Genomic DNA, 19,771 nt, shown 5'->3' with positions numbered 1-19,771 from the left:
AAAGGTTGATTTGTATTTTATTTGATGTTGATATGCCAAGGTATTTGCATTGTGCCATTGTAGGTTCTTTAGACCAGCAAACATTACTTACTTAATCCTTAGTTATTGGGAGGAACATTGGTGTGCAAACATAAGATTTATATTGTTATTGCAACCTAACAGAGAATACTGAATGTAAATGATTATTAAAGATTAAACATTTGCTGGAACCAGGGGGAAAAAAGGCAAAAAGCACAGATAATTTGACCAACAAAAAAAAACCTTGCCAATACAGCGATTAGTTCTGTGCATATTTTACCTATTCATCTTAGTTTCAGTCAAAGGCCATGCTTTAGATATACATTATTGGAGAGAAAGATTGACAGAGATCAAGATAAGAATAAAGGCCTACACATACAGTATGAACATTACATAGCATAGAAGATCCATTTATATATCCCGTTTATACAGTGCATTGGGAAAGTATTTAGACTCCTTCACTTTTTCCAATTTGTAACATTACAGAGTTGTTTTAGAAATTTTAGCAAATGTATTCAAAATAAAAAACAAATACCTTATACATAAGTATTCAGACCCTATACTAGGAGACTCGAAATTGAGCTCAGGTGCATCCCGTTTCCATTGATCTTATCTTTGAGATGTTTCTACAACTTGATTGGAGTCCACCTGTGGATTGGACATGATTTGGAAAGGCCCACACCTGTATATATAAAGGTCCCACAGTTGACAGTGCATATCAGAGCAAAAACCATGAGGTCGAAGGAATTGTCCGTCGACTTCCAAGACAGGATTGTGTCGAGGCACAGATCTGGGGAAGGGTACCAAAACATTTCTGCAGCATTGAAGGTTCCCAAGAACACAGTGGCCTCCATTCTTAAATGGAAGAAGTTTGGAACCACCAAGACCCAAAGAACCCTGATAGAGCTCAAGAATTCCTCTGTGGAGATTGGATAACCTTCCAGAAGGACAACCATCTCTGCAGCACTCCACCAATCAGGCCTTTATGTATGGTGGTGGCAGCATTCTGGAGGGATGTTTTTCAGCGGCAGGGACTGGGAGAGTAGTCAGAATTGAGGGAAAGAAACTAAGCAAAGTATAGTGTGATCCTTGATGAAAACCTTCTCTGAATACTTACGTAAATGTGATAGCAAATTTATAAAAAACAATTTTTTAAGTTAACATTTCTATAAACCTGTTTTTGCTTTGTCATTATGGGGTATTGTGTATAGATTGATGAGAAAAAATAACAATTGAATCAATTTTAGAATAAGGCTAATGTAATAAAATGTGGAAAAAGTCAAGGGGTCTGAATAGTTTCCAAATGCACGGTATATACAAGTATTTTGATGCATAAAATAAACATTGTACACTGAAAAATACACATATATTTATTATAATATGTGGACACCCCTTTTCTACCCCCTTTGCCTTCTTTATTCAGTAAACTGTCTGCAGCCCAACCATTGGATGCACAGGGGTGACAACTAAAGCAAATGTCTGTGTGACTAACAGACATGAGTCTACCATCAAGCAGAAGTAGAGCATAACAGGGAGGTCGGTATAAGAACGGTGCATGACTACTCACAGTTCAACATAGAGGGTGTGTATAACAGTCATCACTCCCCCAACCAATATCTAATACGACAGCAGTATTGAGTGGAAAAATGAATCATTTTGTGTTACAAAAATAAAGAAAAAAGTTGTGTCGATATGACAAAAATAATTCAGGGGAATACATTGTCAAGCTGATCTAAATAAAAGAAAGAATAAAAGTTTGCTCCTGCTCCGAAACAAATGTGTTGATTAACAACAAAATAACTTTGTTTCACTGAGTATTCATAACTGTCAAACTGATTACTTGAACTGTGTATTACCTGCAGAGCAAGAACATATAAATGTAACAAGTAAATGTCCCGGAGATGACATTTTGACAACTCAACTTTCGTTCTTCGGTCAGCTAAAACAGAAACTTAAAATATGGCCTTTACGGGCCACTCCTATAGCAATCCAACCAGCTGTTCATATACAAGGAAGAAGCATGGTGACAATTCACATAATTCTGCACTTGGTCTCTTTTCATTGATTCCATGTCATTCTTCTTGTTGCATATACTGTTAATGTACACTGAAGTTTGGCCATAGGTCTTTGTTTGATCTTGATTCAAATGTTTCCACAACACTGTCCCCAGGTCCTGGGTTCACCCATTAACGGTAACGTGTGTGCGTGCGTATGTGTGTAAGGGATTATAACTTGAGAGTGTGTCTCAGGGAGGGGGCAGGGATTCAGTCCAGTTCATGGCTGAATCCAAATGGCACCCTATTGACAAGAGTCCTATGGGCCTTTGGCCAGTAGTGCACTATAGGGTGTCATTTAGGACACACCCCATGTGTTTACATTGGGGGTCACGTCGGATTCCAGTCACGTCCAACGGCATCTCTTCCTCTGACATGCCTCAGGGTCCGACGAACACCCCTCAGAGTCATCGCTTTCAGAGGACAAGGCCCCGGCCAAGGGGGGCGTAGGGGTTGAGTCAGACCCCAAGCCCCCCACCCTCCCTTCTTCCCCCTCTGGGACCCCCAGGAGGCCGTTGTTGAGGCTGAGGACCCAGCCCAGCTTATTGTGCAGCAGGTGGCGCAGGCCAGGGGGCAGCGGCAGGACGCTCAGGGTGTCTGGGCACTCAGGGAGGAGCTGGCGGAGGCGAGCACAGCACAGGTACTGCAGGGAAGTGGGTGTGAAGCAGGAGCGGATCACCTTCATGCTGCTCTTGGCTGCTGTGGAACACGCCATGGGGTAGAAACGCTTGTTCTGTAGCGCCGTAGCCGCCACGCCTGCAGAATAGAATACACACTTTTACTGTCCACTTTAGAATGGAAATGTTTCCATTTTCTGTCACATTACCCAACACAAGCAAAAGGCTAGGCACAGTACAGGGGTAAATAGCAGGGTACATGCAGAGGGGGAATCGATTTGGAGATGGAGGGTCTGTCATGGTCTGGGGCGGTGTGTCACAGCATCATCGAACGAGCTTGTTGTCATTGCAGGCAATCTCAACGCTGTGCTTTACAGGGAAAACATCCTCCTCCCTCATGTGGTACCCTTCCAGCAGGCTCATCCTGACATGACCCTCCAGCATGGCAATGCCACCAGCCATACTGCTTGTTCTGTGCATGATTTCCTACAAGACAGGAATGTCAGTGTTCTGCCATGGCCAGCGAAGAGCCCGGATCTCAATCCCATTGAGCGAGTCTGGGACCTGTTGGATTGGAGGGAGAGGTCTATGGCCATTCCCCCAAAAATGTCTGGGAACTTGCAGGTGCCTTGGTGGAAGAGTGGGGTAACATCTCACAGCAAGAAGAGGAAAATCTGATGCAGTCCATGAGGAGGAGATCCACTGCACTAAATGCAGCTGGTGGTAACACCAGATACTGACTGTTACTTTTGACCCCCTCCCTTTGTTCAGGGACACATTATTCCATTTCTGTTAGTCACATGCCTGTGGAACTTTTCATGGTATGTCTCAGTTGTTAAATCTTGTTATGTTCAGACAAAGATTTACACATCTTAAGTTTGCTGGGGGAAAAATGCAGTTGACAGTGAGAGGACATTTCTTTTTTTGCTGAGTTTAGTTTACTTAACTAAAGTTAATTTGACAAAGTAGTTCAGCACATCCAAACTACTTTGTGATAAATGATATCTAAATCTAAAATGTCAGACTATAAATTGCAACAGTCAAATGTTAATAAAAACTGTTTCAAGTGAGAATTAGGCATGTCTGATGCCATAAAAGAAATTAAAATACTTCCTACCTCACCCATATTTTCTAATCTTTTTGCCCAAAAAAGTAGTGTAGTTCCAGTAGTTAGCCTCAACGCTACATGGCAAAAAAGTTATTAACTACTCAAAACGCTACCAAGATTTGAATTTAGTTCAACTAGCACCAAGCTACTGCAAAACATAATTAAATGACTATGTGTAGATCACTACTCATCCCACCTGGTCCCCTTGACCCCTGTAATTACCTATGCACTTGCGGTTCTTAAAGAAGGTGAGTGTTCCGTGCCATGTGTCCAGGTGCACTCCGATGATTGAGCCCTGGCCGAAACGTGAGGAGAAGTTCACCTTGTCTCCTTTATGATGCAACAGACCTAGAAGAAGACGACCATATTAGCATTATAAGGGGAAAACAAAACAGGCTCACACAAAATTATTTCATGTTTCAAAATGTCTTTATCCAGATGAAGGGTACTATTATGGGATCCCCTATGGCTCCTAATTATGCTAATTTGTATGTAGGTTACAGTCCATTCTCAACCCTCAAAAAAAAAACATTATTTGGAAATGGTACATTGATATCTTGGTTCCATTCTGGAATTTTCCATTCCAGTTAGCTCATCAAATGCCAACTAGCGTTAGAGCAATGACTGGAAGTCTATGGGAACAGCTTTCCGACCTACCTTCATACTGGATGGTCATGGCTTAACAGCTTTTGTCAAATTGACATCAAAAGTGATGTTTTTGCATTTTAGTTAACCCTTTTCATAACCTTAACCCAAATCTCCTAACCTGCTACAAAAAGTCAAATCGGACAGAAGCTGTATTCCTTCTAGTCAAAACCATACTGGACGAAGAGACATACAAATTATATCCACAAGTTAATCTGACTCTGGGGAAGTAGATAAAAGGTCTTCATTGCCAACATCCGAAGTATCCCTTAAACTCTTGTTCGGGGGACCAAAGATTCATTATGCAATCTTACACACATCAAATCAGTTTACTTGATATTTTGAATATTTGTGAGGTTAATGTTCTATACACAGACCTTTACAAGAACCCCACTGATCATAACAGTTTGCTGAAGCCTGATAGCCGTCACCCGCTTCCCAGAATAAAAACTTCAAATGAAACACTGAGATAAACATAAAATTCTATGAAGGGGATACAAAAATGGTCAGATCAATATTGCCATCGATAAAATAAAAAACAAAGAGAAACTCTTTCAAGGACAGTCTCGCAAAAATAATAATTTTTGCATTCTCCCGATAGCGCTACTCAAAATGCTCAGAAATTAAAGGAATCATTCATAAAACATTGGCACATTCAGAGATTAGTCTCGGTAAGTAATTTGCTCCCGGAATAAGAGCGGCACTGCAATGGACAGCAGCCTTTTTACAGGCTCCTGACAATTCTTTGTACATAATACAGATCGACCAACTATGATTTCTGAAAGCTGATACCGATTACTGGAGGACCAAAAAAAAAGCTGATACCGATTGAATCGGCCGATTTTTAAAAATGTATTTGAAATAATGACAATTACAACAATACTGAATGAACACTTATTTTAACTTAATATAATACATCAATAAAAAGCAATGTAGCCTCAAATAAATAATGAAACATGCTCAATTTGGTTTAAATAATGCAAAAACAAAGTGTTGGAGAAGAAAGTAAAAGTGCAATATGTGCCATGTAAAAAAGCTAACGTTTAAGTTTCTTGCTCAGAACATGAGAACATATGAAAGTTGGTGGTTCCTTTTAACATGAGACTTCAATATTCCAAGGTTAAGAGGTTTTAGGTTGTAGTAGGACTATTTGTAGTAGGACTATTTCTCTCTATACCCTTTGTATTTCATATACCCTTTGACTATTGGATGTTCTTATAGGCACTTTAGTATTGCCAGTGTAACAGTATAGCTTCCGTCCCTCTCCTCACCCCTACCTGGGCTCGAACCAGGAATACATCGACAACAGCCACCCTCGAAGCATTATTACCCATCGCTCCACACACTTGCAAACCGCAGTGTTTGACAACCCTGCATCGGAGTTACTAGATAGTGTGTGGCTTTCCTTTTCTTTTTAAAGAAAACAAAAAAACAGGCAACACAGGGTGATGATTTTACTGTGTATGTTTTGTAATCAAGGGCATGGGTTCAAATAGTATTTGTTTTTTTGAGCTATGCTTGATTGAGCTTGCCTGGCACAAATACGATAAAGTGAAAACCCTGTCCAGCAAAGCAGGCACCACTCAATCAAACGCTGAACATATGTGAAAGAAACTAATACTATATGAACCCAGGAATGCTTGTGATAAGTACTATCTGATGGATTATATGGTTTTACCAGTGTAGGAGAGACCCCAGCTGTCATCATCTTTCCCCAACAGGCTGCAGAAGGTATGTCTGTACTTATCCAGGTTCACGTCACAGGTTCCGATGCCTATCATCTACACAACATCAAAAGTCTTCATTCAACATGTTCACCTTAATCACATATAAAAATAGAACAGTAATCAATATGCTCACCATCATACAAAATGCAAAAGGTTCACAAAATAAGCTTTAGGAAAGAGAAACTACTAAACTTCCTAAGGTCTTACAAGCCTAAGCCCCAACCCCCAGCAGTGGAGGCTGGTGAAGAGAGAAATTAGAGGACAGGCTCATAGTAATGGCTGGAATGGAATGAAAACAGCTCCATTCATTCCATTAAATATACCCGTCCTCCTATTTAAAGTGACACCAGACTCCACTGATCATTATAATCCTGTCTCCTGAGAAATGATGGATGGAGCCTCACCATATCTGTCCCGTACACTGGTGATGTCATCTTGATCTCCCAGAAGTGCTGGCCATCTGCCAGCTCCTTGGAACCTCTGATGGCTGCTGTGCCACAGCTGTACTCTGTGTGGAAGTTGACTTTGCGGTTGTCGCAGGTCATCAACGTGGCCGTGGAGCGGTTACTGTCGTCCCACACCCAGTCGAAGTCTGCAATGTCAAGAGGTCAGTGGATCCAATGACAGTTGACCTGCAACATCTCAGACACTTAGATATTTTAATAAGCAAATAATGGTGAGAGTTTAACTTTGGGAACACCCTTATACAGCTTGGGCATGAAACAGATGAAAACCCTCAGAAACCGTGTAAAATACCTGAAGGGACTACCTGAACGTGACCAATAAAAAACAAGTTTTTCTACGGTGTGCCCTTCTGAACACCACCTTAGTTTCTCCACCCTGCCCCTCCCATCCTCACCCTGGTCTTCCTCTCCACAGTGGCAGTCTTTGATGCGGTGGAAGCCCCGGAGACGTGGGTTGTAGCTAGGCTCGGCCTGGGAGTCGCAGGTGCAGTACGACTCTCCGGTAACGGGCACGGCACTGGGGACCGGTGGCACCACGAGCCGGTAGTCTGGCTCAGAGTCTGAGTCACTGTACTGCAGAGGGTACAAACACAATTTACAAACAGTACCTAACAGTGCTCAAATATGTCAGCTGTGCTTGACTCCGCATTTCTGGCACAATGGAACCATCTACGTCAGAGGTGTCAAACTCATTCCATGGAAGGCCAATTGTTTGCGGATTTTCGCTCCTCCCTTCTACTTGATTGATCAACTAGCCTTAGGTCCCTGATTAGTTAGGAACTCCCCTCACCTGGTTATCTAGGTCTTAATTGGACACAAATTGAAAGGAAATAACAAAAACAGAAGACAATCCGCCCTCCATGCAATGAGTTTCACACCCCTGGTCTACGTCCGTCACAAACCGACCCTTACCTGTAAGCGTTCGTAGCCCCACTCCTGACTCTCTGAGGCCAGTACCTGCACTCGGGAATCAGCGTCTCGCCGTATTCCACTCCATACGTAACGCCATGCCCGGCTGTTCCTGCTCCGCCTTGACATTGCAGCAGGACACCTGGGGGAGGGAGGAGTCAGGAGAGTTGGATGGACAAAGGTTGCATTCAAAATGGCACCCTATTCAGTGCATTACTTTTGACCAGCCCTATGAGCTCCAGAAGTTGACATTTTTATAAAGTAGGCAAAAATGTGAAATGCAGTGCATTTGCTAAGTATTCAGACCACTTCACTTTTTCCACATTTTGTTACGTTACAGCCTTATTCTAAAATTGAATAAATCGTTTTCCCACCTCATCAATCTACACACAATACCCCATAATGACATAGCAAAAACAGTTTGAAATATCACATTTACATAAGTATTCAGACCCTTTATTCAGTACTTTGAGAGCCCCGACGCTCGGTCTGAACATTAACACGCATCGCTTGTGGTATGGTTTTGGAAGCATAAGGACTTTATATTTCATATCAGCGAGAAATTATTTTCAAAAAACAAAAAGGATAAATTGATACACACACGTCTTTATAGGATTAGTGTTTCCACACCGCCATCTCCATGTTACAGTCCATACCCAAACAGTTCGAACTACTAATTCTGAAAATTACTCTCTCCAGAAATAAGTCTCTCACTGTTGCCGCCTGCTACCGACCCCCCTCAGCTCCCAGCTGTGCCCTGGACACCATTTGTGAATTGATTGCCCCCCATCTAGCTTCTGAGTTTGTTCTGTTAGGTGACCTAAACTGGGATATGCTTAACAACCCGGCAGTCCTACAATCTAAGCTAGATGCCCTCAATCTCACACAAATCATCAAGGAACCCACCAGGTACAACCCTAACTCTGTAAGCAAGGGCACCCTCATAGACGTCATCCTGACCAACTGGCCCTCCAAATACACCTCCGCTGTCTTCAACCAGGATCTCAGCGACCACTGCCTCATTGCCTGTATCCGCTACGGTGCCGCAGTCAAACGACCACCCCTCATCACTGTCAAACGCTCCCTAAAACACTTCTGTGAGCAGGCCTTTCTAATCGACCTGGCCCGGGTATCCTGGAAGGACATTGACCTCATCCCGTCAGTTGAGGATGCCTGGTCATTCTTTAAGAGTAACTTCCTCACCATATTAGATAAGCATGCTCCGTTCAAAAAATGCAGAACTAAGAACAGATACAGCCCTTGGTTCACTCCAGACCTGACTGCCCTCGACCAGCACAAAAACATCCTGTGGCGGACTGCAATAGCATCGAACAGTCCCCGCGATATGCAACTGTTCAGGGAAGTCAGGAACCAATACACGCAGTCAGTCAGGAAAGCTAAGGCCAGCTTCTTCAGGCAGAAGTTTGCATCCTGTAGCTCCAACTCCAAAAAGTTCTGGGACACTGTGAAGTCCATGGAGAACAAGAGCACCTCCTCCCAGCTGCCCACTGCACTGAGGCTAGGGAACACGGTCACCACCGACAAATCCATGATTATCGAAAACTTCAACAAGCATTTCTCAACGGCTGGCCATGCCTTCCGCCTGGCTACTCCTACCTCGGCCAACAGCTCCGGCCCCCCCGCAGCTCCTCGCCCAAGCCTCTCCAGGTTCTCCTTTACCCAAATCCAGATAGCAGATGTTCTGAGAGAGCTGCAAAACCTGGACCCGTATAAATCAGCTGGGCTTGACAATCTGGACCCTCTATTTCTGAAACTATCCGCCGCCATTGTTGCAACCCCTATTACCAGCCTGATCAACCTCTCTTTCATATTGTCTGAGATCCCCAAGGATTGGAAAGCTGCCGCAGTCATCCCCCTCTTCAAAGGGGGAGACACCCTGGACCCAAACTGTTAAAGACCTATATCCATTCTGCCCTGCCTATCTAAGGTCTTCGAAAGCCAAGTCAACAAACAGGTCACTGACCATCTCGAATCCCACCGTACCTTCTCCGCTATGCAATCTGGTTTCCGAGCCGGTCACGGGTGCACCTCAGCCACACTCAAGGTACTAAACGACATCATAACCGCAATCGATAAAAGACAGTACTGTGCAGCCGTCTTCATCGACCTTGCCAAGGCTTTCGACTCTGTCAATCACCATATTCTTATCGGCAGACTCAGTAGCCTCGGCTTTTCGGATGACTGCCTTGCCTGGTTCACCAATTACTTTGCAGACAGAGTTCAGTGTGTCAAATCGGAGGGCATGTTGTCCGGTCCTCTGGCAGTCTCTATGGGGGTGCCACAGGGTTCAATTCTCGGGCCGACTCTTTTCTCTGTGTATATCAATGATGTTGCTCTTGCTGCGGGCGATTCCCTGATCCACCTCTACGCAGACGACACCATTCTATACACTTTCGGCCCGTCATTGGACACTGTGCTATCTAACCTCCAATCGAGCTTCAATGCCATACAACACTCCTTCCGTGGCCTCCAACTGCTCTTAAACGCTAGTAAAACCAAATGCATGCTTTTCAACCGATCGCTGCCTGCACCCGCTTGCCCGACTAGCATCACCACACTGGATGGTTCCGACCTTGAATATGTGGACACCTATAAGTACCTAGGTGTCTGGCTAGACTGCAAACTCTCCTTCCAGACCCATATCAAACATCTCCAATCGAAAATCAAATCAAGAGTCGGCTTTCTATTCCGCAACAAAGCCTCCTTCACTCACGCTGCCAAGCTTACCCTAGTAAAACTGACTATCCTACCGATCCTCGACTTCGGCGATGTCATCTACAAAATGGCTTCCAACATTCTTCTCAGCAAACTGGATGCAGTTTATCACAGTGCCATCCGTTTTGTCACTAAAGCACCTTATACTACCCACCACTGCGACTTGTATGCTCTAGTCGGCTGGCCCTCGCTACATATTCGTCGCCAGACCCACTGGCTCAAGGTCATCTACAAGGCCATGCTAGGCAAAGCTCCGCCTTATCTCAGCTCACTGGTTACGATTGCAACACCCATCCGTAGCACGCGCTCCAGCAGGTGTATCTCATTGAGCATCCCCAAAGCCAACACCTCATTCGGCCGCCTTTCGTTCCAGTACTCTGCTGCCTGTGACTGGAACGATTTGCAAAAATCGCTGAAGTTGGAGACTTTTATCTCCCTCACCAACTTCAAACATTAGCTATCTGAGCAGCTAACCGATCGCTGCAGCTGTACATAATCTATTGGTAAATAGCCCACCCATTTTCACCTACCTCATCCCCACAGTTTTTATTTATTTACCTTTCTGCTCTTTTGCACACAAATATCTCTACCTGTACATGATCATCTGATCATTTATCACTCCAGTGTTAATCTGCAATATTGTAATTATTCGCCTACCTCCTCATGCCTTTTGCACACATTGTATATAGACTCCCCTTTTTTTCTCTACTGTGTTATTGACTTGTTAATTGTTTACTCCATGTGTAACTCTGTGTTGTCTGTTCACTCTGCTATGCTTTATCTTGGCCAGGTCGCAGTTGCAAATGAGAACCTGTTCTCAACTAGCCTACCTGGTTAAATAAAGGTGAAATAAAAAATAAATAAAAAATAAAAACTGTGTTTACGGAAGACAGAGGGACCACCTGTGCTAATTAGCTCTCTAGCATGCTCCTAACACCTGTGTTTAATGGAAGAAGGCCGCCAGAAACGTGTTGTCACTGAAAAACACTGGAGGCTGCAACTGTGATAAAGCCAGTTGAAAGTGTATACTTCAAATTTGTGAAATGATATTGACGCGATATGAAAGTAAAGGGCTTTATGTTTCTAGAACCATATCGCAATTTAGAATAAATTCAGGTTTAGATAAGAGTAATTGGCTGTTTTGGCTGCCAAAGCCAGTCTACCTCTTAAGATACTCTGAAGGTCCTTGGACCTTAAGGAGTAACGGTAGGCTCCTTAACCTCAAAGTCTAAGCCAGGGATCATCAAATAGATTCAGCCGTGGGACGATTTTTTTCTTGGGTGGATTTGTAGACTGCAAAAATTTGCTAGCTAGCTAACCAACAATCGTAACCATGTGAGACAACAGGTGCTCATTGTGCAAATGTATTTATGTTTTTAACAGACATTGGAGACGAAATACAGTTTACATGTTGTCAACAATCTAAGCCAACCCTTTCTGTTTTGCCTCATAGTTGCGCACATGTTGGTTTTGTTGCTAAACAACCAACCCGTCTATTAGTTTGTAGGCCAAACCGTTTGGATGCTACAGACGCATGTCTTTGTGAGAAGTCCGATTTTCTGGATTTCTCCTGGTCTGACAAACAGTGATGTAGCTCTGCCACATTCCACAGCAGATGCAGAAGGCCGACATAGGCTCAATCCACCACATCCGCCTATGTAAAATTTCAACAACAAAAAAACATGTTTATCTTAGACGGATTTTGAAGGGGATATTTTTATGTTAGACTGATGCACAGGTGCATCAATCGACTAGGGGGTTAACAGTACATCTAGGGCTAACTGTTGCCTAACCACACCAAAAATTATGCATCAATTAGGATTTCCCATTCAGGCCGTTTACCATTTAAACAAATTGTCACAGTTCCGGTTTGCTAAAGGGGCACCAATGCAACAGATAGAATAATGAGACAGATATTTCACCGGCTGTATAAATATGAAGCATCCAGTTGTTGTTTCCACTCACTGCCAAATATGGTGATGAGAGGAAGTCCAGTGGCCAGCAGTGTGAGAAGATGGCGCAAGATGGATTTTGGCCATCATTCTGCTAATTTTCTCATCGATTAAACATTTGATCACCATACAGTTTTGTTTCCAAAACTAAAATCTTTAACAGAATAGACTGTTTGTAGACTTCACCCCTTGCCAGAGTAAAAAAAAAATGGCATTGTTTAGAAGTACAAGAGCGAATTTACTTATTGCACACGCACTTCCGAGTAGGCCGTTCCCCAACATAAATGTGCAAATAAAATGCTTGTGCTTGGTTCTGCCCACTATAACTATTTTACATCCATTGCAAAACTAGTGGTGCACGACTCCAGGATTTTTGGAGTTGAAAGTAGTCGACTCTTGCTCGACTCCCAAAATGATTGCAGTCCTTACTAGGAAGATGACATTTGCGTTCTAGACTGACATGAGCATGCTGCTGCCCACTTGCGTATAAAAGGCCCATTTTGTTTGAATATATAAGGTGATGTGTAAGAACTAGAATATTTCTGTGATATTTATCTGTGTGCAGCCTTGACAGATCCCATAGGATTATGTGGCGCACTACACTGATAAACCTGTTCTTTGCCATGTTATAGCCCTATTCGGTCAGGTATTACTAGAGAGGTTGATTCATCTTCAGGCATTTCTCTTCAAAATTCACTGTGACCTGTTGCTGACTGTTAGGCAATGAGTCAGGCTGATGCTGAGTGAGTGATTGGTGGGGAGGGCCAGAGGAGGTTGTATGTTTGTTTGTTGAGAGAGCACAACAGTCATGTAGTGCGAGAGGAGAGAGCAGCAAGTGTGCACGTTGTGACAACTTTTTACCAGTTGTAGGTAGGCCATTTAGATTGTCATTATGGAGACAGTTATTTCTAACCCTTTATCCATAATCATAATAATACGCTAGAATGCACATCAAGAAATAATGGAGACAAAGTGTAACAGGTGTCAAATATATTTTCACCGAAAATTCATCATTTATTTTTATTTTGAGATGCATTACACTACTTTCAAGAGTGAACCATTTTATTGTATTTATTTTCTAAATTGTGATGTCATCAACAGGAGCCATGCTTTTACTCCTCAGTTTGCTCAACGTGTGATGAGGAGAGGTATGTGTTGAATGTACAAGTTAGCAAATGTTCACAAATGTTGTTTCACTACTGTCGGTAGGAATATATATTAGCGTGAATGGGGATAATTTGAGTGAAACTTTACAAGGCTAGCCCAGCTACCGTTAGCTTAAAGAGAGAGAGGGAGAGAGTCTCTTTTGCTGACGATTTTCTGGCATTATCTTTTATAAGGCAAATATACTTGTGTATGAGAGTCCAGACGGCAGCATTAACGTTTGCCTTGGATTTGTAGCCATTCCACGCAGGTATGTCGTGAAATGTGATGTTTTTGTATTTCATGTTGTGCCTAGTTAGTTAGTTGTGTCGTTCATTTTGTTACCTGTCCGGTCATGCCATGAATGGCATTGTTGCCTCATTAGTATGCCTCGGGTATAATAGTACATTAAAATAAATATTTTGCACATATTAGAAAATTATTAGTGTACAACATTTATGAAATGAAATGTTAGTCTTTTGAAAATATTAACATGTATAATATAATGTACAATGTATTTTTTTTGTTGATGTGAGTTCTCAAAGCGTGTTGAGGAGAGGCAATTACACTTGTGCATGAGTCCAGATGGCAGCATTAACGTTTGCATTCCATGCAGTCATTAAAAGAGAGACAACCCGCAGAATTGTGTCCAGAGCTTTCATTTCCCTCCCACCTTCAAATCAAATTGTATTTGCCACAGGTGTAGACCTTACAGTGAAATGCTTACTTACAAGCCCTTAACCAACAATGCAGATAAGAAAATAGCCCTCCCCCCAAAAAAGTAAGAGATAAGAATAACAAATAATTAAAAAGAGTAGCAGCAGTAAATAACAATAGCGGGGCTATATACAGGGGGTACCGGTACAGAATAACACCGGTGTCGAGGTAATTGAGGTAATATGTACATGTAGGTAATTATTAAAAGTGACTATGCATAGATAAGAGTGTAGCAGCGGCGTAGAAGGGAGGGGGCAATGCAAATAGTCTGGGTAGACATTTGATTAGATGTTCAGGAGTCTTATGGCTTGGGGGTAGAAGCTGTTTATAGAAGCCTCTTTGTACCTAGACTTGGCACTCCGGTACCGTTTGCCGTGCGGTAGCATAGAGAACAGTCTATGACTTGGCTGGAGTCTTTGACCATTTTTAGGGTCATCCTCTGACACCGCCAAGTATAGAGGTCCTGGATGGCAGGAAGCTTGGCCCCGGTGATGTACTGGGCTGTACGCACTACCCTCTGAAGTGCCTTGCACTGAGGCTGAGCAGTTGCCATACCAGGCAGAGATGCAAACCGTCAGGATGCTCTCGATGGTGCAGCTATAAAACATTTTGAGGATCTGAGGACCCATGCCAAATCTTTTCAGTCTCCTGAGGGGGAATAGGTTTTGTTGTGCCTACTTCATGACTGTCTTGGTGCGTTAGGAACATGTTAGTTTGTTGGTGATGTGGACGCCAAGGAACTTGAAGCTCTCAATCTTCTCCACTACAGCTCCGTTGATGAGAATGGGGTCATGCTCGGTCCCCATTTTCCTGTAGTCCACAATAATCTTTGCCTTGGTCACGTTGAAAGGTTGTTGTCCTTGCACCACGCGGTCAGGTCTCTGACCACCTCTCTATAGGCCATCTCATCAGTCTGTGATTAGGCCTACCAAATCAAATTTTATTTGTCACATACACATGGTTAGCAGATGTTAATGTGAGTGTAGCGAAATGCTTGTGCTTCTAGTTCCGACAATGCAGTAATAACCAACAAGTAATCTAGCTAACAATTCCAAAACTACTACCTTATAGACACAAGTGTAAGGGGACAAAGAATATGTACATAAAGATATATGAATGAGTGATGGTACAGAGCGGCATAGGCAAGATACAGTAGATGGTATTGAGTACAGTATATACATATGAGATGAGTATGTAAACAAAGTGGCATAGTTAAAGTGGCTAGTGATACATGTATTACATAAAGATGCAGTAGATGATATAGAGTACAGTATATACGTATACATATGAGATGAATATTGTAGGGTATGTAAACATTATATTAGGTAGCATTGTTTAGAGTGGCTAGTGATATATTTTACATTTCCCATCAATTCCCATTATTAAAGTGGCTGGAGTTGAGTCAGTGTGTTGGCAGCAGCCACTCAATGTTAGTGGTGGCTGTTTAACAGTCTGATGGCCTTGAGATAGAAGCTGTTTTTCAGTCTCTCGGTCCCAGCTTTGATGCACCTGTACTGACCTCGCCTTCTGGATGATAGCGGGGTGAACAGGCAGTGGCTCGGGTGATTGTTGTCCTTGATGATCTTTATGGCCTTCCTGTGACATCGGGTGGTGTAGGTGTCCTGGAGGGCAGGTAGTTTGCCCCCGGTGATGCGTTGTGCAGACCTCACTACCCTCTGGAGAGCCTTACGGTTGTGGGCGGAGCAGTTGCCGTACCAGGCGGTGATACAGCCCGCCAGGATGCTCTCGATTGTGCATCTGTAGAAGTTGTGTCGTCCGCAAACTTGATGATTGAGTTGGAGGCGTGCGTGGCCACGATGGTGTTGGAGTCGTGGTTGGCTATGTAGTCATGAGTGAACAGGGAGTACAGGAGGAGACTGAGCACGCACCCGAGGGGCCCCCGTGTTGAGGATCTGTGTGGCAGATGTGTTGTTACCTACCCTTACCACCTGGGGGCTGCCCATCAGGAAGTCCAGGATCCAGTTGCAGAGGGAGGTGTTTAGTCCTAGGGTCCTTAGCTTAGTGGGTCTAGGGTTTCTGGGAAAATGGTGTTGATGTGAGCCATGACCAGCCTTTCAAAGCATTTCATGGCTACAGACGTGAGTGCTACGGGTCGGTAGTCATTTAGGCAGGTTACCATAGTGCTCTTGGGCACAGGGACTATGGTAGTCTGCTTGAACCATGTTGGTATGATGGACAGACAGGTAGAGGTTGAAAATGTCAGTGAAGACACTTGCCAGTTGGTCAGCACATGCTCGGAGTACACGTCCTGGTAATCCGTCTGGCACTGCTGCCTTGTGAACGTTGTCCTGTTTAAAGATCTTACTCACATCCGCTGCGGAGAGCGTGATCACACAGTCATCCGGAATAGCTGATGCTCTTATGCATGTTTCAGTGTTACTTGCCTCGAAGCGAGCATAGAAGTTATTTAGCTCGTCTGGTAAGCTAGTGTCACTGGGCAGCTCTCGACTGTGCTTCCCTTTGTAGTCTGTAATAGTTTGCAAGCCATGCCAGATCCGACGAGCATTGGAGCCGGTGTAGTATGATTCGATCTTAATTGCGTATTGACGCTTTGCCTGTTTGATGGTTTGTCGGAGGGCATAGCGTGATTTCTTATAAGCTTCAAGGAGTTCCGCTCCTTGAAAGTGGCAGCTCTACCCTTTAGCTCAGTGCGAATGTTGCCTGGAATCCATGACTTCTGGTTGAGGTATGTACGTACAGTCACTGTGGGGACGACATCATCGATGCACTTATTGATGAAGCCAGTGACTGATTTGGTGTACTCCTCAATGCCATTGGAAGAATCCCGGAACATATTCCAGTCTGTGCTAGCAAAACAGTCCTGTAGTTTAGCATCTGCTTAATCTGACCACTTGTTTATTGACCGAGTCACTGGTGCTTCCTGCTTTCATTTTTGCTTATAAGTAGGAATCAGGAGGATAGAATTACGGTCATATTTGCCAAATGGAGGGCGAGGGAGAGCTTTGTACATGTCTGTGTGTGGAGTAAATGTGGTCTAGAAATGTTTTCCCATCTGGTTGCACATTTAACATGCTGATAGAAATGAGGTAAAATGAATTTGAGTTTCCCTACATTAAAGACCCCGGCCACTAGGATCGCCGCCTCTGGATGAGCGTTTTCCTGTTTGCTTATGCTGGTATACAGCTCATTGAATTTGTGCCAGCATCGGTCTGTTGTGGTAAGTAGACAGCTACGAAAAATACCAGAACACAACACAAAAAGGTACCAGTACAGAACCTGTTACAAAAGTAGTGGAAAACGCACTAGAGCGCATTACATAAATTCACTCGGAGGTGGTTTAAACTCCATTCCAACGTTGACTACTTAAAGAAAAAGGTATCAAGCGCAGTGCTTTATGCATACTCAGTTCTTGGGTCTCGGGGGAGTTCCAAGTGAGTTCAAAGTTCCACCCGAGTGGAAATTTGAAGTGGAAGTTATGAAACTCCTTCACGTGGTTCATTTTATGGGGAAAAGTCCTCATTGAAACTGACTTTGGCTAAATGTGGAGAATTACAAATTTCCCTCTGTTGGCCATCAAGTACCCTATTCATGTATATGCCATCGTAGGCTACCATTTGATACAATAAATATGCTGAAATTAAATGACGATTTCACTGGAGTCATTGCAAATCCATTTGTGCCACTTGTGTAGCCTACCTGGACCTGGCAAAGCAATTTAATAAATAGCCTATGACTTCAGTTTGTTGATGTAGCCTTGTGTTATTATGAACACATTCGATTAAACGGTAACAGTTGTCAGATTAGGCTACAGGTAAAACAAATACAAATTAAACACTGGCTGTTGTTGACAAGCATATTCAGTTCATATGCATATTATTCATATTTAACTGAGTGATTGAAATTATGACCCCCATCCTCAGTAGCCTATTCCAGCAGGCTATTGGGAAACAAGCACTTATGACGAAATCGCCTCTCTATTCATGAATTAGTCTTAATTTGAATTTAGCAAGCTGCTAAATCGTTCAGTTTACAGCTTGCCTACATCTTATTTAGGATACTGTAGACTATCTGAAATTAGATGTAGGCCTATACGGGGCTATAGGATACCAGCCTTTAGCTAAGCAAACTGTCATTGCATTCATAAACCCAGATTTGTGTCTGTAGCCAATGCCTATTGAAATGACAAGTCAATCTCGCAAATGGGCCATTTATAATGGTTTGCAGTCTTAATATTTGGCACATAAAAGCACAATTGCCAGAAAATAGCCTAACAGTTGTTTTATGTTCATCCAAGTGTTTCTTGCTCAGAGATTTGAGATCCTCTGTCTAACTTTCATCACTCAAACTCTTCTGTCAGATTTATCTATAGTTATGCACATGCAAAAAGGGGATTTATTTACATAAAATAAACCAGGTTCAAGGCCTGAATGCTGATTGGCTGAAAGCTGTGGTAATATCATACCATATACCACAGGTATGACAAAACATTACTTTTTACCGTTCTAATTAGTGGTAACCAGTTTATAATAGCAATGAGGCACTCTGGGGGTTTGTGGTATTTGGCCAATATACCATGGCTAACGGCTGTCTGCAGGCACTCCCCGTTGTTTAGTGCGTAAGAACAGCCCTTGGCCATGGTATATTGGCCATATACCACAAACCCCCAGAGTGCCTTATTGCTATTATAAACTGGTGCCTTATGACATAATAAGACATAATAAAGGAATTTGAATGTGGCAAGAGAAAATATAATTAAACCTTATTAAACTCGGCAGATCATTTTCCATAAATGGATGTCGGTTTGACTGCTATGATTAAGCAATATCATAAATCCTGATAATTATTTTGAGGAAACCCGAATTATGCTTCTAACGTCGTTTCACGTCACAACTCCACTCTTACTGGGTGGAAAAAATGTGGGTTAGTTTTCCAAGACTTTTGGATGGGATTTGAGTGGTAATTGGGCTAAACATTTTAGCTTCACCTGGCAACCCTGGCTACTGTACACTTCACACACCTGTCATGCACATATTTTCGCTAGCTATATTTTACTTACCTAGTTGCTGTGCATAAAATATCTGATCAAATTAAGTGACGAGGCCACTGATTAGATCATGCAATCAATCATCTCGTGCATTTCGTCGGGTACGTTTTGGGCCTAACGTTAGCTGCCTAGCGGAACAGCCATAACGTGCTGCAACATGTTGTCAATTTAACTAACGTTAACCGGCTATCTGTGCCTCCTTGGTCAAGAACTACAAATTTACACCATGGCAAAAATTGTGGAAATAATATGCATCATAACTAGTTACATATCTACAGTTAGTAACCTTTCTCCAACATGTTTTTGTTGACGTTAGCTAGCAAGTACCTAGCTGGATAGCGTTAGCGCGATTGCTAATGTACCTGTACTGTAATGTTACCAGCTTGCCAGTCGTCCGCTTCCTGTTTTACACTTAAAAATAATCCCTCGGTCTTCGTTAAACATCACAGGACTGAATACGCCAACATCTGAATCAAACATTTGCAGTTAAGTACATGCTAGTCGGCCAACAGACTAATGAGAGTTTCTCAGCCCAGAGGCGCAACATCGCGAGACTTCCGGGAACGCTTACAAAACAGACCAGGCCTGGGTTTGAGACTACAATGAGATACTTAAATTTTTTTCCCTTACGCTTCGAACACACCGACTGTGTTTT

At 43.0% G+C, this 19,771-nt stretch overlaps 1 protein-coding gene across 1 annotated transcript; it reads right to left on the bottom strand.

The window, feature by feature from the left end:
- On the bottom strand, positions 1-19,680 carry LOC115109960 (SPRY domain-containing SOCS box protein 3-like). Its single transcript, XM_029635219.2, has 7 exons — positions 19,479-19,680; positions 7,546-7,684; positions 7,029-7,206; positions 6,574-6,761; positions 6,121-6,223; positions 4,020-4,145; positions 1-2,828 (listed from the first exon to the last, which is right to left on the bottom strand). Exons 2-7 carry the CDS (start codon positions 7,669-7,671, stop codon positions 2,419-2,421), a joined length of 1,131 nt encoding a protein of 376 aa, XP_029491079.1. The 5' UTR covers positions 7,672-7,684; positions 19,479-19,680; the 3' UTR covers positions 1-2,418.
- Positions 19,681-19,771: the final 91 nt, after the last annotated feature.

Source organism: Oncorhynchus nerka, linkage group LG26, assembly GCF_034236695.1.
Source record: "Oncorhynchus nerka isolate Pitt River linkage group LG26, Oner_Uvic_2.0, whole genome shotgun sequence".
In the NCBI taxonomy this organism is placed as follows: Eukaryota; Metazoa; Chordata; class Actinopteri; order Salmoniformes; family Salmonidae; genus Oncorhynchus; species Oncorhynchus nerka.
This window is presented reverse-complemented; position numbering and strand designations above follow the sequence as displayed.

Excerpts from the sequence above, each read along its gene's own strand:
- LOC115109960 (XM_029635219.2), bottom strand. The coding sequence starts at position 7,671 with ATGTCAAGGCGGAGCAGGAACAGCCGGGCATGGCGTTACGTATGGAGT. Across the intron at positions 6,224-6,573 it reads CAGTGTACGGGACAGATATG|ATGATAGGCATCGGAACCTG; the intron begins GTGAGGCTCCAT and ends GATGTTGTGTAG. Across the intron at positions 2,829-4,019 it reads TAAGAACCGCAAGTGCATAG|GCGTGGCGGCTACGGCGCTA; the intron begins GTAATTACAGGG and ends TCTATTCTGCAG.